Source organism: Cynocephalus volans, chromosome 1 (genome assembly GCF_027409185.1).
Source record: "Cynocephalus volans isolate mCynVol1 chromosome 1, mCynVol1.pri, whole genome shotgun sequence".
NCBI lineage: Eukaryota > Metazoa > Chordata > Mammalia > Dermoptera > Cynocephalidae > Cynocephalus > Cynocephalus volans.
In genome coordinates, this window is record NC_084460.1 from 279,156,671 (window position 1) to 279,174,848 (window position 18,178).

Below are 18,178 nucleotides of genomic sequence, written 5' to 3' on the forward strand. Positions count from 1 at the left end.
TTTTTTTTTTCACTTTTATTCTATCATTTTAAAAGTACGTTTATGATTCAAACCATTGAAGCCCAGTTTAAAAGTGACACGGAAATGCTGTTATGGTTAAATGAGACAGACAATCTTATACAATAAGTATACTTAATACTAATAATGTTGTCTTTCTCAACATCTATCTTCTATATAAACATGAAATGTTAAATCATACAACCAAATATGAAGCCAAGAATCTGTACTTTAGGGGTTGTTTTTTTCACACAGTATTATATTTTCTAGTGTGATCATTTTTACATACTTTGAAAGTTAGATACCAGTTGTAGAAAAATTTTGTGCATTTTGAGATAAATTGAAAAAATCTGAGGTCTTGCTTCAACTAACCTCATTCTCAAGTGGCAACATGGTGCATTTCCCTTTGAAGGGCTACCACCCAATTTACATTGCTCACATATATTCAGAGCAGAGGTTGAGAATTAGTAAAAGTTTCAGAAAGATAATAATAACCATAGGTAAGATATAAAGAAATCAGAGTCAGTGAAAGTAAATTTGAAAGTTTGACTACTTTAAAATAATCTTAATATTCAAAATAGAAAATCTGAGTTATAAAGGTCAAACCTTTTCCATTACTGCCTTTGTAATCGGGTTATAGGGTGCATATAAAATCTTTCCCAACAACATAGGTTTCAAGAAAGCCCAAATCACAGGTCCAGCAGGCATGTTAATGATGTCTTTATAAAGGGAGAAGCAAAATGGGGCTGGAAGGAAAAAGTGATATAAAACCATTTATTAGATGTATTTCAAATTTATTTCACATGGTAAATTGATATAGATTATTATTATCACACACGAAAATACATGACTTAGAACTTCCTATATTATTAATAGATATGAGGCATCTGGTATCAAAATAAGAAAGCATAGTAATAAATCATTTTTAGTGTAAAATTTAACCCAATAAGCCAGTCCAGATGAAGTGATGGCATTTTACCAAGAGGAGATATAAAGATTGAAAACCACATTTCAAAATTGTTTCCAACAGATCTATTTCACCAGCATTTAATTTTACAAAATATGCAAAAACCTGCTACTGGGATAATACCAAATACATAAGAGCTGTTCAGTAAATGTTTGTTGAATGAATAAAAAGATGAATAACTGAGTCAGTTCAATTGCTATACTAAACATCCATATATTATTTGGAAGAGCTCTGCTGATCACATTTTGCATCTCAAAGTTTATAGATCAAGTGAACGGCTTTGATGTGCCATTAAATATTTATAGTTCTGCTGCACTCATGCAGCTCTACCATGTGTGATATAAATTTCTAATTCTAGATGGTTAAGAAAAAATATCAACCCAAACAGATTTAAGGCAAGTTTTTGCATTACTTACTGGCAAAGAAGGCATAGTTATGACTGACAAATTCTAAGTGTAGTGTTGTGGTTAAAAAGGTAAGCTTTGCAGCAAACTGCCTTGATTCAAATAACAGCTGTGATACTTCCAAGTTGAATAACCTTGGCCAGGTTACTTAGGCTCCTTGTACCTCATTTCTCCCTACCAAGATGAGAATATAGTAGTACTTACCCCACAGGGTTGCTGTGAAGAGAGCATGAGATAATATACATGACATGCTTGACATGTGGCAGGAGCTATGTATTTTCTATTTCTATTCTTCAGGAAAATTAATAGTTTGTTATTCATGAAAAGCTAAGGCATAGTTCTTGTTGTCATTAAGAACAATTATGCTTATTTTGAAGTATACTCACTGGTATGTATGGGAATTCCATATTTTGAAGCAATTTGCTCTTTACTTAATTTATAAGTCAAAAAGTCCTTGGTGTGGTTGCCTTTTGGCCTCTGGGAAGAGGGCAGCATGGCAGTTAAGTATTCAGTGGTAATTCCTTGAGAACATAACGCTTGGGAGATTGTACTGAATGACCCTTGGGGTGTGTTCATTCGGTTGCTTCTGTACATTGCCTGTGAGACAAAAATCCTCTATTTATTAACAATATATGAGCTATCCAAGCTACTGAAAACAATACAGAAAGGAAACCTGATAATTTTTGGAGTATCCTTATAGTTTCCATAATTCCTTTAAAATGTGTATCCCACATGTAAATGCAGAATGATAAACTTTACCAATGTTTAAGTGGCCAAAACGTTGCCAGAGTAGAAGAGTTTTCCTGTAGGTGATTTTTATCAGCATACTAAACTGGTAGCTGAATGTATTATAAACTAATCTTAAATAAAAGTTTCTGTGACAGAAGGAATTTTTCAACAAGAACATTACTGGTGACTTTTCTACCTGTGTTAATGGAACACTTCTGGGCAGATGCATTTGTTTTAGGGATCTCATTTTGTCTAGCAGTGGATGTGAGCCGGAAGCCATCTGATTGAGAATCTCTTTTAGCCTTATGAAGACTTCTATCATTTTTTCCACTGGCTTTTGATCTTCCCTAGGGAAAAACACCTAACAGAAACAGAATAAAAATAAATGATGTAGGTGGAGAGACTGAAACCTTCATGCATTGTTGGTAGAATGTAAAAAGATACAGCCCCTTTGGAAAACATTTTCAAAGTTAATTAGTTAAACATACGTTTACCATACAACCCTAGATATTTACCCCCCCAAAGTGAACACGTGCCTACACAAAGATTTGCATGTGAATATTCATAGCCGCATTATTCACAATAACCAAAAGTGGAAACAATACAAGCGAATGAATAAACAAAATGCATATCGTTAAAATAGAATACTATTTGGCAATAAAAATAAATGAAATACTGATATATATTAAAACACGTATGAAACTCAAAAACATCATACTAAGTGAAAGAAGATAGACACAAAAACCACGATTATATGATCCAATTTATATGAAATGCCTAACAAAGGCAAATCTGTACATAGAAAAAATAAATTAGAGGTTGCCTGGGCTTGAGATTGGAGTAAGTAGTACTGCAAATGGACATAACGTTTCCTTTTGGAGTGACAGAAATGTTCTAAAGTTAGGTTGTGGTAACAGTTGCGCAGTTCTAAACATTTCCTAAAAAACCATTAAATTGTATGCTTCAACAATAAATGTCAGCTATGTTGCTTCTGGTTGTTCTTGTTTTAAATAGAAAAAACATTTTTTCAGTCTTTTTCAGAACATGAAAATATTTTTTACCTAAGTATAGATTTGGATGAAAATACGTGTTTAATTTACCTACGTTTATTCTTTTCTTTCATTAATTTATTACATTAGTACTTATAGAGCATCTACTTATTACAAGATTGAGTCAGTGCTGACTTTTTACTAAACCTCCTTAATAATGACCATTTATTTTCTTCTACTGGGTAAGTAATAGTAACCTCTATCTAAATTGAAGAAAACACAAACATTTTTTTTGAGGACACCAAAAAACCCCTATTTTTTAATTTAAAAATTAAACTAAACTTGGTTCTACTCTTTATTTTTAGCCTTCCAAATTAATGCTGTTTATTGTAAAAAAAAAAAATTACATTTTATTTCATACTTCTGAAATACAACCTTTGTATTTCAAAGTAACAGTATACATGAAATTTAATTCCTGGTCTTGCACACATAAACAGATAGGTAATAAGGCAACAATATTAGTTTCCTCATCTATAATATGTGCAAAATTACAATGTATGCTGTCTAAGGTCCCATTTAGCTCTAAAGTAATGCTATAACTCCAAAATCTGTATAAATGGGACTCATCCCTTTTAGTATCAGAGAACATACATGTGTAATTAAATATTTTCACACTAAGTCATGAGTATAACTATATTTCCCCAACAGCAACTTGCCTTGTATGTGAAGTTGTAAATGTCTAAGTAGTGCAGAAGAGTGAGTCCAATGAGGTAAGACTGATGGGATCGCTCCGAGAGAGGCAAGCTGCAGAATTCCCTCATCGCATCTTCCAGTTTGGGATTGGTGATATTAGTATCACAAGACTGCAGCCAGAATACTCGAGAAATAATCTGCAAGTTGGAAGAAGAAAAACATTTTAGCTGTGAATTATCTAAGAGTCATCTGTCTCCATTTTGAGAGGCTCTTTCATATACTCTAAATTATAAAATATGACAAATCATCCTCAAGAATCAAATAACTTTTTATTTAAAATACTAATTACTATTAATAAAACTATAGAGAACCCATACTTCACTGGAAAGCTTAAGAAATAAGATGGAAAAAAAGAGACAGGGAGGCATCTGGGATAACTCATATTTCTAGCTCGAATGACAAGGTGAATTACGGTACTAAGAAAAAGTTTTGGACTACATTTGGGAGAATACCAGTTGAAGACTCACACTACCTTTAAAATTTTACTCTTAGTTAATTCAAATTGCATTTCATTTTTATAATTATTCAAATTTATGATCTTATACGACATACTCACTGGGTCCAGAGATGTAAAGCAAAAAAAAAAAAAAAAAAAAAGCCCCAAATCACACAATAATGAGTCACCCTTCCTGTATAGTTGCACTTGTATAGACAATGAGCTATGTCTATGAGAAGTAAGATGTCATCTCTATTGCCACCAAGTTGAAATAAAGAGAAAAGCTCATGAAATTCAAGATTGAAAAACTTTTCTCTCTTTCCTTTTGAAAGTAAGAAGAATGTACACTCCCCATTTACATGTTTTTGTTTGCTAAAATGAACTTGCTCTTCAGAATCCAAAAACCTGGTTGCTGAAATTAGGTCTTAGGATCAACTGAGCAAAAGGTGAGATCAAAGGGAGATGGTGAGCAAATATTATTTGCTAGCACAAGAAGAAAAGTAAAGGCAAAGCAGTTTTCATTTTTGTATGGGGGAACTAATTAAAATGACATGAATAAACTTAAATATTGTCCAAAGAAAGTAAAGGCTTTTAAAAAACTTGATCCAATATTGGAGAATAACTGGGCCGTGCTTTGAAATGACAAACACTGTCACGCGTAAGTTTTGAATGGATGAGGCCCTAAGCTTTGTGGCTCCTTTGGAAAATTTCTGTGACACCTCCAGACAATGGACTTGGAAAAGGAATAAAAGATAAGACATTTTGAGTAGAAAACCCTATTATCAGCCTATGAGGAAATGCCATTATTCATTTTCATACCAAAAAATGTTTACTAGAACCAAAAACTTAACCATAGTCCTCTTGACCACATGTATTGTATATACCATGTCTTGTCTTGGGACTTTCAAAAAGTAAACTGAGTATCTATTATAACTTATTATCCATTTCACTAAAAAAAAAAAAAAATGAATACTTATTTTTACTTTGTTTCAACAAATAGTAAGTGGTCTCCATGCTTTTTTCCCCAATTAGGTTACTGAAGTTCGACTTTGATATTATTACAGTAGGTGCAAATTTACCTCAGACAATGTGATTGTGATAGTTAATGTGATTCTTTATTGATGGCACCAATTATTTAAGAAAGCCATCTGAGGGTAGAAGAAGGAGAGAATGAAGGAGGCAAAGTGTTATGGGTTAAATGTGTCATCCCAAAATTTCGCATGTTGGAAATTTAATCCTCACTGTGACACTGTTTTGAGGGTGGGAAATCCAATTATGATATTTGAATAGTGGGGTCTTTAAGAGGTGATTCAATTATGAGGACCGTGCCCTAGTCAATGGGTTGGTCCATTCGTGAAGTAATGGGTTGATGGTTTAAGGGAGGGTCATGGGTATGGTTCTGATGGCTTAGGAAAGTGAGCAATTTAGCTCTCTTGCTCAACCCATTCTCTCCATGTGACCCTCACCAGATGTGTTCCCTGGACCCTGGACTTCCCAGCCTCCAAACTATGAGAAATAAATTTCATTTCTTTAGTAATTACCCAGTTTCAGGTATTCTGTTATAAGTAACAGAAACAGACTGACACACAAGATGAAGAAGGAAAAATAAAGGGAGAGAAACGTACAGTGATAACATCCTTGCTTTAGAATTTCTCTTCTGTCTTTACCTGAGAATGAGGCTTCTATCCTCTGCATGGAAAATTCTCCAGATTTACATGCAACTTCTCAGTGTTTAACTGATAAATGCTCAACAAACACTAAATGCTATTTAAACTTCTAAAAACCACTTCTGAGTACAAATACGTGACCGCCCACCTCAGCTCTGTTATCAGGGATAGGAATGGCCAGCAACTTGTCGATGCTCCCGTGGGACATCCCTGTGGTTCTCCTCAGATCTTCCTTCAGCTCTTCAACGTTTTTAAACATTTCTATTAACTGACCTGCAAGAAAAAAAACCTCACATGTTGGTTTTAATGTCATTCTTTTTAGTCCTACTAACAAAGAGAAAACTTCAAAACTAATACATGTATGAGGAGAGTACTTCAGAAAAGTTCCTGGAAAGGTTTGCATTATCTTCTAATTCCAGTTTTCCACGAATGTTTTGAATTACCCTCCTATCCAACATATATGTCTTGTCAGGAACAGAAGTCTCTTTTTTCGGCATACTTTGCATCTTTAGAATCTATTTCTATGAGATTTAGATTTCTTCTTATTATGGTATAATTAACCCAAGGTAATGGATTGCTCTGGGTTATATATTTTCCTTAGGTGTCTACAACTCAAAGTTGATTCAAGGAAAATATGGTTTCCTCACAGATTCTGATCACATAAAGCACTAAATAAATAGCTCTCCATTTGATTTAAAACATCACACAAATTCAGAATGTTTTTTTAACCTGGGATCATATAATACATCAAAGTAGGACAAGGTTTGATAAATCCACAACATAATGCCACAGAGAGTTTTTCTTCAATTTTTCCCAGCACTCTACAGTTTATAAAGGGTTTTCATAATCATTTTCTCACTATTAAACAGAATGTGTTTAACTCCAAACTCTTTTAGGACAGTTATTATAATTATTTCATATCTGGGTCTTTTAAGGCATAATACTCAATATTTTGATTTTATTTTAGCAGATTGCAATCTCCATTCTGCAAACATCTTTCAATTCCTTTTATTGAGCATCCCTCATGCAAATATACCTTCTTTATTTGTGGACTTAGTGCCCTTCCAATTTTGTGGCTTCCTGTTATCCAAAATTCTGAATGCCTTTCTTCTCAGTATTGAGGTATTATGCAAAGAAGACATGTATTGCATGATACATCATGCTCAGAATACTAATAGAAAGTTCTGAATTGAAATTTATGTAGACAGCAGTGCATCTTTTTTATTTTTTAAATCAGATTATTCCACAGAAGCAAATAAAATTTATCCTTGCTCTTGCAGCCAACTATCTGATACACTTTAATATATCAGAGAAACAAAATGTGAATGGTCTAACTAGTTAAATTTTTGAAGATCTTCATGCTGTGAAATCAAATTTCCCTGTTTTATTCTCTGCTAGTTTTCTGTGTGTTTACTTTAGATAAGTAACCATATTTTAAAGCGTCAGGTTTCTCATGTGTGAGGGCAGATAGCAAAGCAGTTTTGGTTGGGCACTTTTAAAAAGCCTTTCTTAAACGGTAGCATGAGAATCACATGCATTCTAATAAGATAACACTTAAAATATGGATGGGGAAACACCTGGTTTCTCAGAAGTGTCTGCACTGTTATTGACATGCAGCATGGCTTCTATGGTCGGTATCAACTGTGTGATGTTTTCCAAGTAATTCATCTGCAATGCCTGTTCTAGAAACCTGTAACAAAGCAGAAGAGAAGAAGACATTCAACTAGGCATATAAATATTTTGAAAGGGATTTCATCAAGGAAAAAGACAACGGAAAAACTTACTGATCCATATTTAAATTAATTTTGCTAGGATCCCCAGTCACCAAATCCCTCAGTTTTTTAGATATGTTGATATTATGGTGCAATAAGCTGGCTGCTATTTCGGTGCCCAGCTCTGCTGCTTCGAGGAGTTGCACATGGATTGCACTGTCCTCACACAGGCTCCCGAAGCTCGAATTAGAGAGCAGGCATGATTTCTCTATCGAACTGAAAGTTTCAGATTCACAAAGAAGTTCCGTCAAGTTTCGAAGTTGAGACAGCTTTCCAAAAAGGGAGAAAGTAAAAAATAGATAAGTTACATTATTCTGCATATTAAATAGTTGATAATAAGCAACTAAAATTGTTTTATTTCAAAAAAATTCTGCATATGTGTTTTGTTAGTCAGCATTTGGCATTAATTTTATTACAAACCACTATTTTCTGTCGTTTGAGTTATTGTTCTCTAATAATTTTATAAAACCTTTGGACCTATCAGACCTGTCTTTCTCAACTGTAGGCTCACAGGTTTAAAAAGCGCAGTTTAGTTTTATCCAGTTTAAATCACAAATACATCAACTACTTTTATATTTCAAATCAGGTTGTAAGGGCAGATAGAAAGCAGGTTTGGTTGGGAACTTTAAAAAAGGCTTTCTTCCTCACACACTTTATAATGGCTACTATAAAAACAAACAACGATGCCAAACAGAAAATAGCAAGGGTTGGTGGGGATGTGGAGATATTAGAACGCTTGTGTGGGAATGTAAAATGGTGCAGCTACTATGGAAAACAGCATGGCCGTTCCTCACAAAATCAAAAGTAGAATTACCATATGATCCAGCAGTTTCACTTCTGGGTATATACCTCAGAGAATTGAAAGCAGGATCTTAAACAGATATTTGTACACCCATGTTCATAGCAGCATTGTTCATAATAGCCAAGAGGTGGAAGCAACCCAAGCGTCCATAGACAGATGAATGCATGAACAACACGTGGTACATGTATACAATGAAAAATAATTAAGCCTTCAAAAGGGAAGAAATTCTGAGGCATGGTGCAACATGGATGGACCTTTAGGGTATTATGCTAAGTGAAAAAAGCCAGTAACAAAAAGACAAATACTGTGTGATTTCATTTATATGAGGTACTGAGAGGAGTCAAATTCATAGAGACAGAAGACAGAATGGTGGTTGCCAGGGGCTGGGGGGAAGAAGAAAATGAGGAGTTGTTTAGTGGGTATAGAGTTTCAGTTTTATAAGATGAAAAGAGGAGACTGGTTGCACAAAAATGTGCATGTACTAAATGCAACTGAACAGTTCAGTTAAAAATGGCTACTATGGTAAATATTATGTTACGTGTATTTTACCACAATTTTTAGAAATTGACAAAAAATAAAAAACCTTCCTTAAACCACAACATGAGAATCACATGTATTCTAATAGGACCATATTTAAAATACAGATGGGAATACACCTTGATATTTCAAAATTGTCTGCAGCATTATCGAAGCTATCTTCTGCCCTCTTATGCATTGAGGGAAATTAGGTGCTTTCATCTTATGGATGTGTTTTGGGGCTTAAAATTCCACACCCAGAAAAAAAAGGAGAAAAAACAGAAATCAAATAATTACCTGTCTTGTCAATTATATTCCTCTCTGTGGTTCACTATATTTTGTGCTTTCTGAGGATATATTCCCAAGTCATACATCGTGGGGAAAAAAAATATGTCTATGGGAAAGCCATTTCTGTTATGCTTGGAAGCTACCCTAGAGCTATTCCTTTTAAGAAGGCAAATAAATGTGACCAACATCTAAAGAGGCAAATATATGTCATTCATTGCAGCTCCATTTCCAACCAGAAGTTACATTTTGACAGAAATGAAATATTTTGTGGTACAGGCAAATGGTTGGGAATATTTCTTTCTATATGTCAAATGAGAAAGGCACAATGATGTATCTTTAATGAGAGGTTTATAGTAACTACATGTAGGCTGTAGCAATTAAACACTGATGATCTTCAATAGCAAATATTTTCCATTGTATTTAATGTTATACTTGACCTCTGGCTTTGAACTATCTAAAATGGCCTCATATGTACAAAAAATTCTGCTTGCAAGTCTTATTGCTATGAGAAATTTTCCATTCTGGAATAGACCCAATCATTTTACCTGCTGTAACTACATTTGCCACTCTATTTTTTCCTTAGATTTTTCAAATACTACATATGATTAAAACTCTAATAAATGAAACCAAGCCTCTATACCACATCCTCCAGTGACTTTTGTCTTTTGGTGATTTCTTAAATAAAAGGATAAATACTTGTGGCTCAATATATTTGTTTAATTGAGCTTTGAGTGTAGTAAATTTGAACAACTTTTACCCAGTAAAACTGAAATATGTTTTTAGTTTAAAGCTTGGCATACACGTATGGGAAACCAATAAAAGTCCATATAGTATATATAGTCTTGGCTTGATGAGAAAAAATTTATAGAAGGAAAAACTGGAAATCTAGCCACACTGCTGATGTAAGCTTGGTTCTTTGGAATAAGAACATGATTCAGGGTCAATAATGTGGAATGCACTGAGGAGCATATCCTCCAAGGAGCAGCATGATGGTCATTTGGTATTTGTCATTATTTACTACATTATTCTAAGAACAATACATGCATTAAACTTTTAGAAGCTTCATGGATCATTACTAATTCATATAAATTCAGTGAATTATAACGCTCTCTTCAAAAGTATTTGTCAACTCCAAATTGTAGATTTCCAAAGCCTCGTAGAGAGCCCTTCTCTCCTTTATCACAAGTAGGAGTTTAGGCCTAAATTTGAATAATACCCTGACTAACTCTGTTTCTAGCTGTGGCTGAATTTCCCTGTGCCTAGTGGTTCTCAGATGCATCTGAATCAGAATTGTGAGTGACAGTATGGTACAGACCTCACAATAGCAGGGGCATAAAATAATAAAAGAGCAACACTTACAGGCTTTAGACATAGAGACCTGAGCTTGTAAAAGACAGAGGCGTGAACCTGAAAGTGTTCACACCTCTGTCTTTTACAAGCTCAGGTCTCTATGTCTAGAATGTACAACTTAACCTAAGCGTGTAGGATATCCCATCACCATACAGAGAATGCTGTCCATCTACATACCCCAACACTTATCTCACTGTGTTATGAACATTGGTCTGCTTTTTCATAACCTCCCCTGGATTGATTATATAAGCACTTTGGGGATAGAGAATATGTCTTATAAATAAATCGATTAGTATTACGGGAGCACAGGTGATAGATGGAAACAATAAATGGATAAATATTATAAGCAAACAGAAGACAAAGTCATTATCCTGGCAGGGAAACAGAGAGAAAGGTGATTCTGTAATATTATAGAAGGAGTGACATTTAAACTTGTCCTTGAAGGATGAGTAGGAATTTTCCCAGATGAATGCATAACTTTCTTCTCATTTGCACAAATTAAGATAATGCTAAATTAAGTATATTAGAAATTTCGATTCATGTAGGAGACTAGGGATACAATGTAGGTAATCTAACTAGGATATTTATTTTTAATATACATGAACATAATGTTTTGCATGCCTGCTAAATTATACCATGTTGACTATACAGCAAGTCACTCTGCTTGCCCTGAATAAACTAATTCTAATTTTACTTTATCCCGGACTACATAAATCCAACTAAACTGTTGTTCTTACTAGGAAAGCTGCTTTCAAAACTTCATAGAGTTATTTAAGAAATGAACTTAATTTCATGATAACCTGCATACTACATGTATGAGCTAAACAAAGAATAATACACAAATAAACATGAACCAATTCAAATGTCAGAGTTTAATTTTTTTTTTCTGTTGTTTTTTCCCTTTCTTCAATATCACACATTTAATATGACTTAGTTTCTGCTTCTGATGATAATAAAAAAATAGGGTGAGTCAAATTTTGAGATTTTTATATGCTGTGAAGTCTAAAACATCAGCTTTCAAAATCTACTTTTACAGATTTAAAAACTTAGAACATCTCAAATAAGAAATCATATTATAAATCATTTTTCAAATTAAAAAGCACAATAAGATACCTACATTATTAGCCATTTCTTTATGTATGTGGATACTGTAATTAGGCTCATAGGGTCATTTCATACAAAAATGTCTATTCATTAAAAACAAAATACCATTATATAATACCAAACTCTTTAGTCACTTTTTTTTCTACAATCATAAATAGAACCATTATAAATCTAGAGTCAAAATAGGACCATTATTTACAAAAATCAGATTTAAAACTTAAACTAAAAGTATATCTTGCCAAAGTATTATATGAAGTGTTAAGGTTTATTTATTTTTTTCTTTCATGGCTTACTTTTGATTTTAAGATTTCAGGAACTGGAGGGAAGTAATCCTCATAGGAACCGTTTTGAAGAAAAGGTTTTTTAAATCTAATTGTGGACTGCAGGAGTCTTAGATTTTCTGTGAAGGAGGAGAGAAGAGTTACCTTATGTGAATTGCAAGGTCATTTAGGAAAACCATTTAAAAGACACCCTTATCCTGATTTATCACTAAGTTTTTTCAAAGATAATAGCCTAGTTCAATATAAATATAAGACGAGTGAAAATTTAACCTTTCCTTGAACCATGGGGACTACAGAGTTCATTATTTTAAAAATATTCATAGATATTCTGCTTAGAGATAAAAATATTTCTGGCAAAGGTGCTACACAGATTTGGCTCCTTGTGAACTGAGTAGGATTTTATTTATGACTTTTGGATATATTATAAAGTTGAAGTATTTGGGGAGTAATAGTTTACATAATTACTGTGATGTAAATATGCCCTTCCAACCTAGATTAATTTATGTCTCGTAAACAAAGACCAGACTTAAATATTTGTTGTGCTACTTGCTTGCCATGAAGACTCAAAAACTATTTGGTGTGGAGAGAAAGGAATGTGTGTTTCCTAGAAAATGTGAGAAAATAGATACTTTCTCTTTAAAAAAAAAAAAAAAGAAATTTTTGATTAAATGCAATCTAATTTTCTTCCCATGTAGGCAGAAAATTGAAAATAAAGTGTAGCAGCGTAGGAAGTAAAACAGTCTGTCACAAAAATGCCTTGTTTATGTAATATACATTTGCTTTTGGAATTCTTTATTATCATTATTTATTATTTTTTTAACAACTACAATTATTAAGGGCATAGAAAACATCACGAAGGGTTCTGTGAGCCTTGAATGACTCAGGACAGTTAGAAGGTTTATCTAGGTGGCCATTATCACATTATCCGTTACATGGCCATTATATATTAAAGTTTGTGCGGGTGACCAGGTAGTACTAGCAGCAGCAACAGAACGATATAATAATATGATCAGTACTTTCTTGTGGACTGCAGGAGTCTTAGATTTTCTGTAAAGGAGGAGAGAAGATACCTTATGTGAATTGCAAGGTCATTTAGGAAACCCATTTAAAAGACACCAAACTGAAATTGATGCTTATGGAAACAAATATTTTAAAATTTTTCTTTATTTTGTAAGCAAATGTATTAAAAGACTTACTACTTGAAAACAGAATTAGAAACCAAAACCACGAACAGATTTTACTATGAAGAAGAGTATTACCTTGTGATCCCCTGGCCAAATTGTCAGTCACATTTCTCACACACACCAGGTAAGCAACATAAGGACTATTTGCTGATATATTTAAGAGGGCATCTTCAAAGTTTTCTAGGATAAGGAGCCTGTAGAATTAGAAAAGAATATATACATTAAGTCATATGAAAATAAAGCAAAGCCATTTTGTTGAGATCATTTGAGTCACTGGTGGTTTGGCCATGGCTGTCTTGGGCAACGAAGCACTATGAAGTCTGACATCTTCCCTCATTACGCCTCACTGTACAATGGCAGCTTGACTCTGGATTCTCTGAGTGCTTGCCTTTTCCATGTGCATTATCTTTACATTTAATTATTTTAATATATCATCATTAATGATCTTAAGATCATTTCTAAGATATATTTATATGAAATAAAAAATCACTAGGTAAAGGTTGACAGATAAAATACAGGACTCCCAGTTAATGTTGAATTAAAGATAAACAATGAATACGTTTTTAGTGTAAGTAACTTTCATGAGTCTTGAACACTTTTCTTTTCTTTTTTTTTTTTTTTCCAAATTGGGCAATCCCTTCTGTGCCTGTTTCTTCTCTTGTCAAATGAGACATGGGGACTGGATGATCTATCTGTTAGCTTCCTTCACCAATAACATTCGATGACTGTATTTAAATTCATTTAATTGTGACTAAAAAGAACCAGTGGAATCCAATTGACCAATAGAACAAATAACCTTTTTACTCCAAAAGACCAACTTAGTGTTCCCAAATTAACCATTTTCTGGTGTCCTTTCAAAATGACGGCATAAGAGGACATAGCCTGAGATTTTTGAGATATACAAGTAAGTACATGTGTTACATGTGCCCTGTCACTTCAACTGTGAGGCTGCATCACTATTTTACAACTTCTTCCCTTAGCATCTAATATTGAATTTTATGTACAGTAAAGTCATAACAAATGTCAATGCCTCATTTTGGGACCATTTGCTTTAAATCAAACTGAGAAATACACAAATCAACTAGTCCTATTGGATGTTCAACTTAGATTTTATTAAAATGCTAGTTGGAGAGACTTATCCTGGCATAGCTAGCAAATGTAAGGAAATGTTTACATTAAGATTAAAGACGTCTCAAGGTGTTTAGATGCCAGTTAGCAACACCAGATCCTTTAGGAACTTTAAAAAGAAAAAAAAAATGGCAAGAAAAGTCTCTAACTTGGCAGTCAGGGCACTGCCAAGTGGTCAGAAGGCTGACTCTCATTTAAATACAGTTCATAGCCTCCAGATTTTTTTTTTTTAAATAGCACCCATTCCAAAAGCCCTCCTGCTTTTGCTTAGGCATCTCTTTGACTACAGACTCTTGATTATAATATACAAGGGTACCTCAAAAAGTTCATGGAAAGATTCATATTATCTTTTAATTCTGGTTTTCCGTGAACTTTTTGAAACACCCTCACATATGGTTGTCTTAGAGCTCTGAGATTTTAGACAGTTGCCTTCATTATTTATCAAATACTCCTTGTCAATAATCAATGTCATTTATCAATTCACAAATGAAGAACAGGAGATTATATTCTTAAATTTTCTGGCTTAAATGGAAGAAACAATCTATCAGAGAAATTTTTAAATCACATTATAACTATTAAAAACCCAGCAAGAGTGTGATAGATGACGAAACGAACCCTGTTGTATAGGCTGACCACGTAATACTAAGTCATGCCTACATACAGTCAAGTTTCAAGGACTGTAGCACCACCTGTGACAACAGTCAAGTCAAGGTCTAATCACGATCAGTGTACTCACAGCACTGTCCTAAGACAAACAACCCTGAGCAAGTGTTTTGGAATATGCAAAAGCTTTAAGAATGTTGAAGGAAATGGGAAGCAATGTCAGAAAAAAGATTCAAAGATGAAATTTGGGAGTCTAAAATATCAAAGAGATAAATGGAATTACATGCATAATTTTAAGTTTACTGCATCTATTTTCTTTTGGGGGGATAATCTATTTTATTTGTACAGGTTTCAAGGTAAATTTATTTCTCCTGCGAGCAACTTGAAAGCATGATCCGTTTAATTTTGTATCACATCCCCTGCTCACCCCTGACTCCATCCCCATCACAGAATATCTAGCGTTTGTATTTTGTACATCATAGACTTGAGTTAATAGCTGTTGAAAGGATAACTACATAAGTGAGGCGCATGTGGGTGGTCCCTGCCTCAGTGAGGCAGTCCTCCCGTACCTCACCCTCAACCCCATCCTCCACCCTTCCCAACACTGCCTGTCCTTCTTTTGTGTTCGCACTTCTCTCTACCATAGTTATTATAGCATAAAACCATTTCCACCCCAGTGCAGTGCTCAACAGCAAAATATTGGCCTAACCTTCCAGAAGGACTGGGGCAAGAGTTTCCTGTGAAGCTTAAAATGAGGACAGTTGGGCTAGAAGTGACCTTAAAATATCATCTAAGCCATTCTCTTAGTCTCATAAAGAACAGTTGATTGCCAAGATTTTTGAGAATGGATTTAATATACGCCAAAAATTAAGATTCCATATCTATGTGCCACTGTTTTAGTATAAACACCCAATTATTCCTTTAAACTATGTAATTGATGTAACTTTTATATGTGATCCTGTCTACTTCCCAAGAGTGCTTACAATAAAAAGAAGCTTAGAAATGTACACAGGCATTCGCGTATACACACAAAACAATAAAAATAATGACCTTAGAACAATCATCATGAAGAAGGAAAAGAGCTATAAGGAAAAATATTTTTGAGCAGCTTTCTTTAGAAAATTCTGGACAAAAAAAAATCCTTTTATTTTATGCCAGTACTGCCACTCTATGATCATTTTAAAGAGGAAATGGAAAAGAAGTCCAAAGATAAGAAATCCTTTAATTTCATCAATCACAACAAGAACCTTCTTAAAAGTATTGAATTTTTCCTAATAAACTGTCAGGGGCTGTCAGCAACTAACTACGTTTGCTGTGCAATTTGCAGGTCAGCAGCGCTGGCATTATCAATGCTACAGATGCCTCAAGGCTCTGATAAAGATACCTGGCTTCAGCAAGAAGCATCCAGTTGCCTCAATATAAAGGTTTTTTTTTTTTTTTCTTAACTACTATTTTTGATGGCTATATAGGGAGTGTGCTTAAAAGACCCAACTTTTCGGAAGATGGGGGCCTGGCTAGGGGGAAATTGCCCAAGAGCTGGGTTGTTCTGCGAGAAGCTCCTGGTTCAGCCACTAGGAGGAGATGGGAGATGGCAGCAGAAACAGCAGAGGTGTTTTATGTAAGGATTTATAGCCTAGAATTCACTCGGAGTTGGAGAACTTATTAAATAAAAGAACATATATCAACAACCACATAGACACTATTTTAGAACAAGAAATAAATGGAAAAAATAAGTCCTCCTCTTCGTTTTTACTTGTACAAATTTCTATTAGCACAGAGATGCAGCCTTGGAGACTGAAGTCAAAGAATTTCAATAGCATAATCTATCAGGCTAAAGCAACCTTTACCTAAGAGGCCATCTCGTCTCTAAATTTGCCTTGAATTACAAGAATTTACCTCAATCAACGACTGCAGGCCACTGCTTGCATTTCCTACCATAATTATTACAGTTGCTTCAGGGATCTGCTTATGTTAATGGCTTTTAGACACCACGGTTGCTGCTATCATTTCCACTGCCTATTCCTGGGACTTTATGTATCCCAATAAAAGCCCCAAATTAAATTACCTATGAACATTTTGTCTACTTGAATACTGCTGAAAGCAAACAAATTTTGCATTATGTCAATTGTACATAAGAAATATTTTGATTCCTTAAAAACCAAAAGAAATAGTAATATAAAAAATTGGATGCTGTTATGGTCTGAACATTATGTCCCCTCAAAATTCATGTGCTGAAATACTAACCCCCAAGATGATGGTATTAGGAGGTGGGGACTTGGGGGGCAGAGGCTTTATGGTTGGGATTAGTACTCTTATGAAAGAGACCCCAGAGAGCTAGCCTGCCTCTTCCACAGCAAGAAGGCACCACTTATGAACCAGAAAGCAGCCTACATCAGATACCGAATCTGCTGGCACCTTGATTTTACCAGCCTCCTGAACTATGAGAAATAAATTTGTATTGCCATTCAGTTTATGGTATTTTGTTACAGCAGCCCAAATAGACTAAGACAGATGCTTATGCATTTTTTATGGTGAAAGATCTTAAAAGAGCTGGAAACTGGACCTGCAGCTAGATTTTCACAGGCATAAACAATCCAGACATGACACATTAAATCTAGTTATGCAATCTTAGAAATGAAAAAGAGATCCTCATGTTGTATTATCCAAAAAATCATTGAATAATATCAAAAACATGCTTCAACTTTAGTACACTTTGACTATGTCCATTTCTTTGTTCAGTCAATAGCTGATTTTTTTATTCCATGATTTTACACGCTAGTAAAAGAATTATGTTTTTAAACTGTTTTGATTGCTTATTCAGTCAAGTTACCTACCAATTTAGAAACAAAGACTTACTGTGCAGCCAGACTGCTTGGGGACAATGTCTGTCCATCATCCTCACTCCACACATGCTTTGTATTATTCAAGTCACCTAAAGTAATAATATTTATATTAGTGAATATTTAACATGTTTGTTTAAAGATTTTTTTCCTAGAAAAAAAAAATCCTAGGTTAAACTAATGTGGACGAAATGCAGACAATCTGCAGAATTTTTCTCCAAAGCATTTTGCAAAAGATGTCTATTCTTTTTTTGTTGGAAACACTTAGGAGATTTATAGGAAATAGATGCCTACTAATCAAAATAATCCCAGTGGTCAAGCATATGCATATCTAACAAATTCTTACTCTGTGCATCAAACCACTACAT

At 34.1% G+C, this 18,178-nt stretch overlaps 1 protein-coding gene across 1 annotated transcript in view; it reads right to left on the reverse strand.

Moving 5' to 3' along the window:
• ABCA12 (ATP binding cassette subfamily A member 12) overlaps positions 1–18,178 on the reverse strand; it is a 157,094-nt gene that overhangs the window by 64,746 nt on the left and 74,170 nt on the right. The window contains exons 9-18 of the mRNA XM_063101417.1: positions 17,827–17,902; positions 13,315–13,433; positions 12,068–12,174; positions 7,727–7,983; positions 7,520–7,632; positions 6,091–6,215; positions 3,803–3,976; positions 2,294–2,458; positions 1,755–1,965; positions 604–743 (exon numbers count right to left, since the gene is read on the reverse strand). Of these exons, the coding sequence (XP_062957487.1) occupies positions 604–743; positions 1,755–1,965; positions 2,294–2,458; positions 3,803–3,976; positions 6,091–6,215; positions 7,520–7,632; positions 7,727–7,983; positions 12,068–12,174; positions 13,315–13,433; positions 17,827–17,902 (1,487 nt within the window). The remainder of the gene's footprint in view (positions 1–603; positions 744–1,754; positions 1,966–2,293; positions 2,459–3,802; positions 3,977–6,090; positions 6,216–7,519; positions 7,633–7,726; positions 7,984–12,067; positions 12,175–13,314; positions 13,434–17,826; positions 17,903–18,178) is intronic.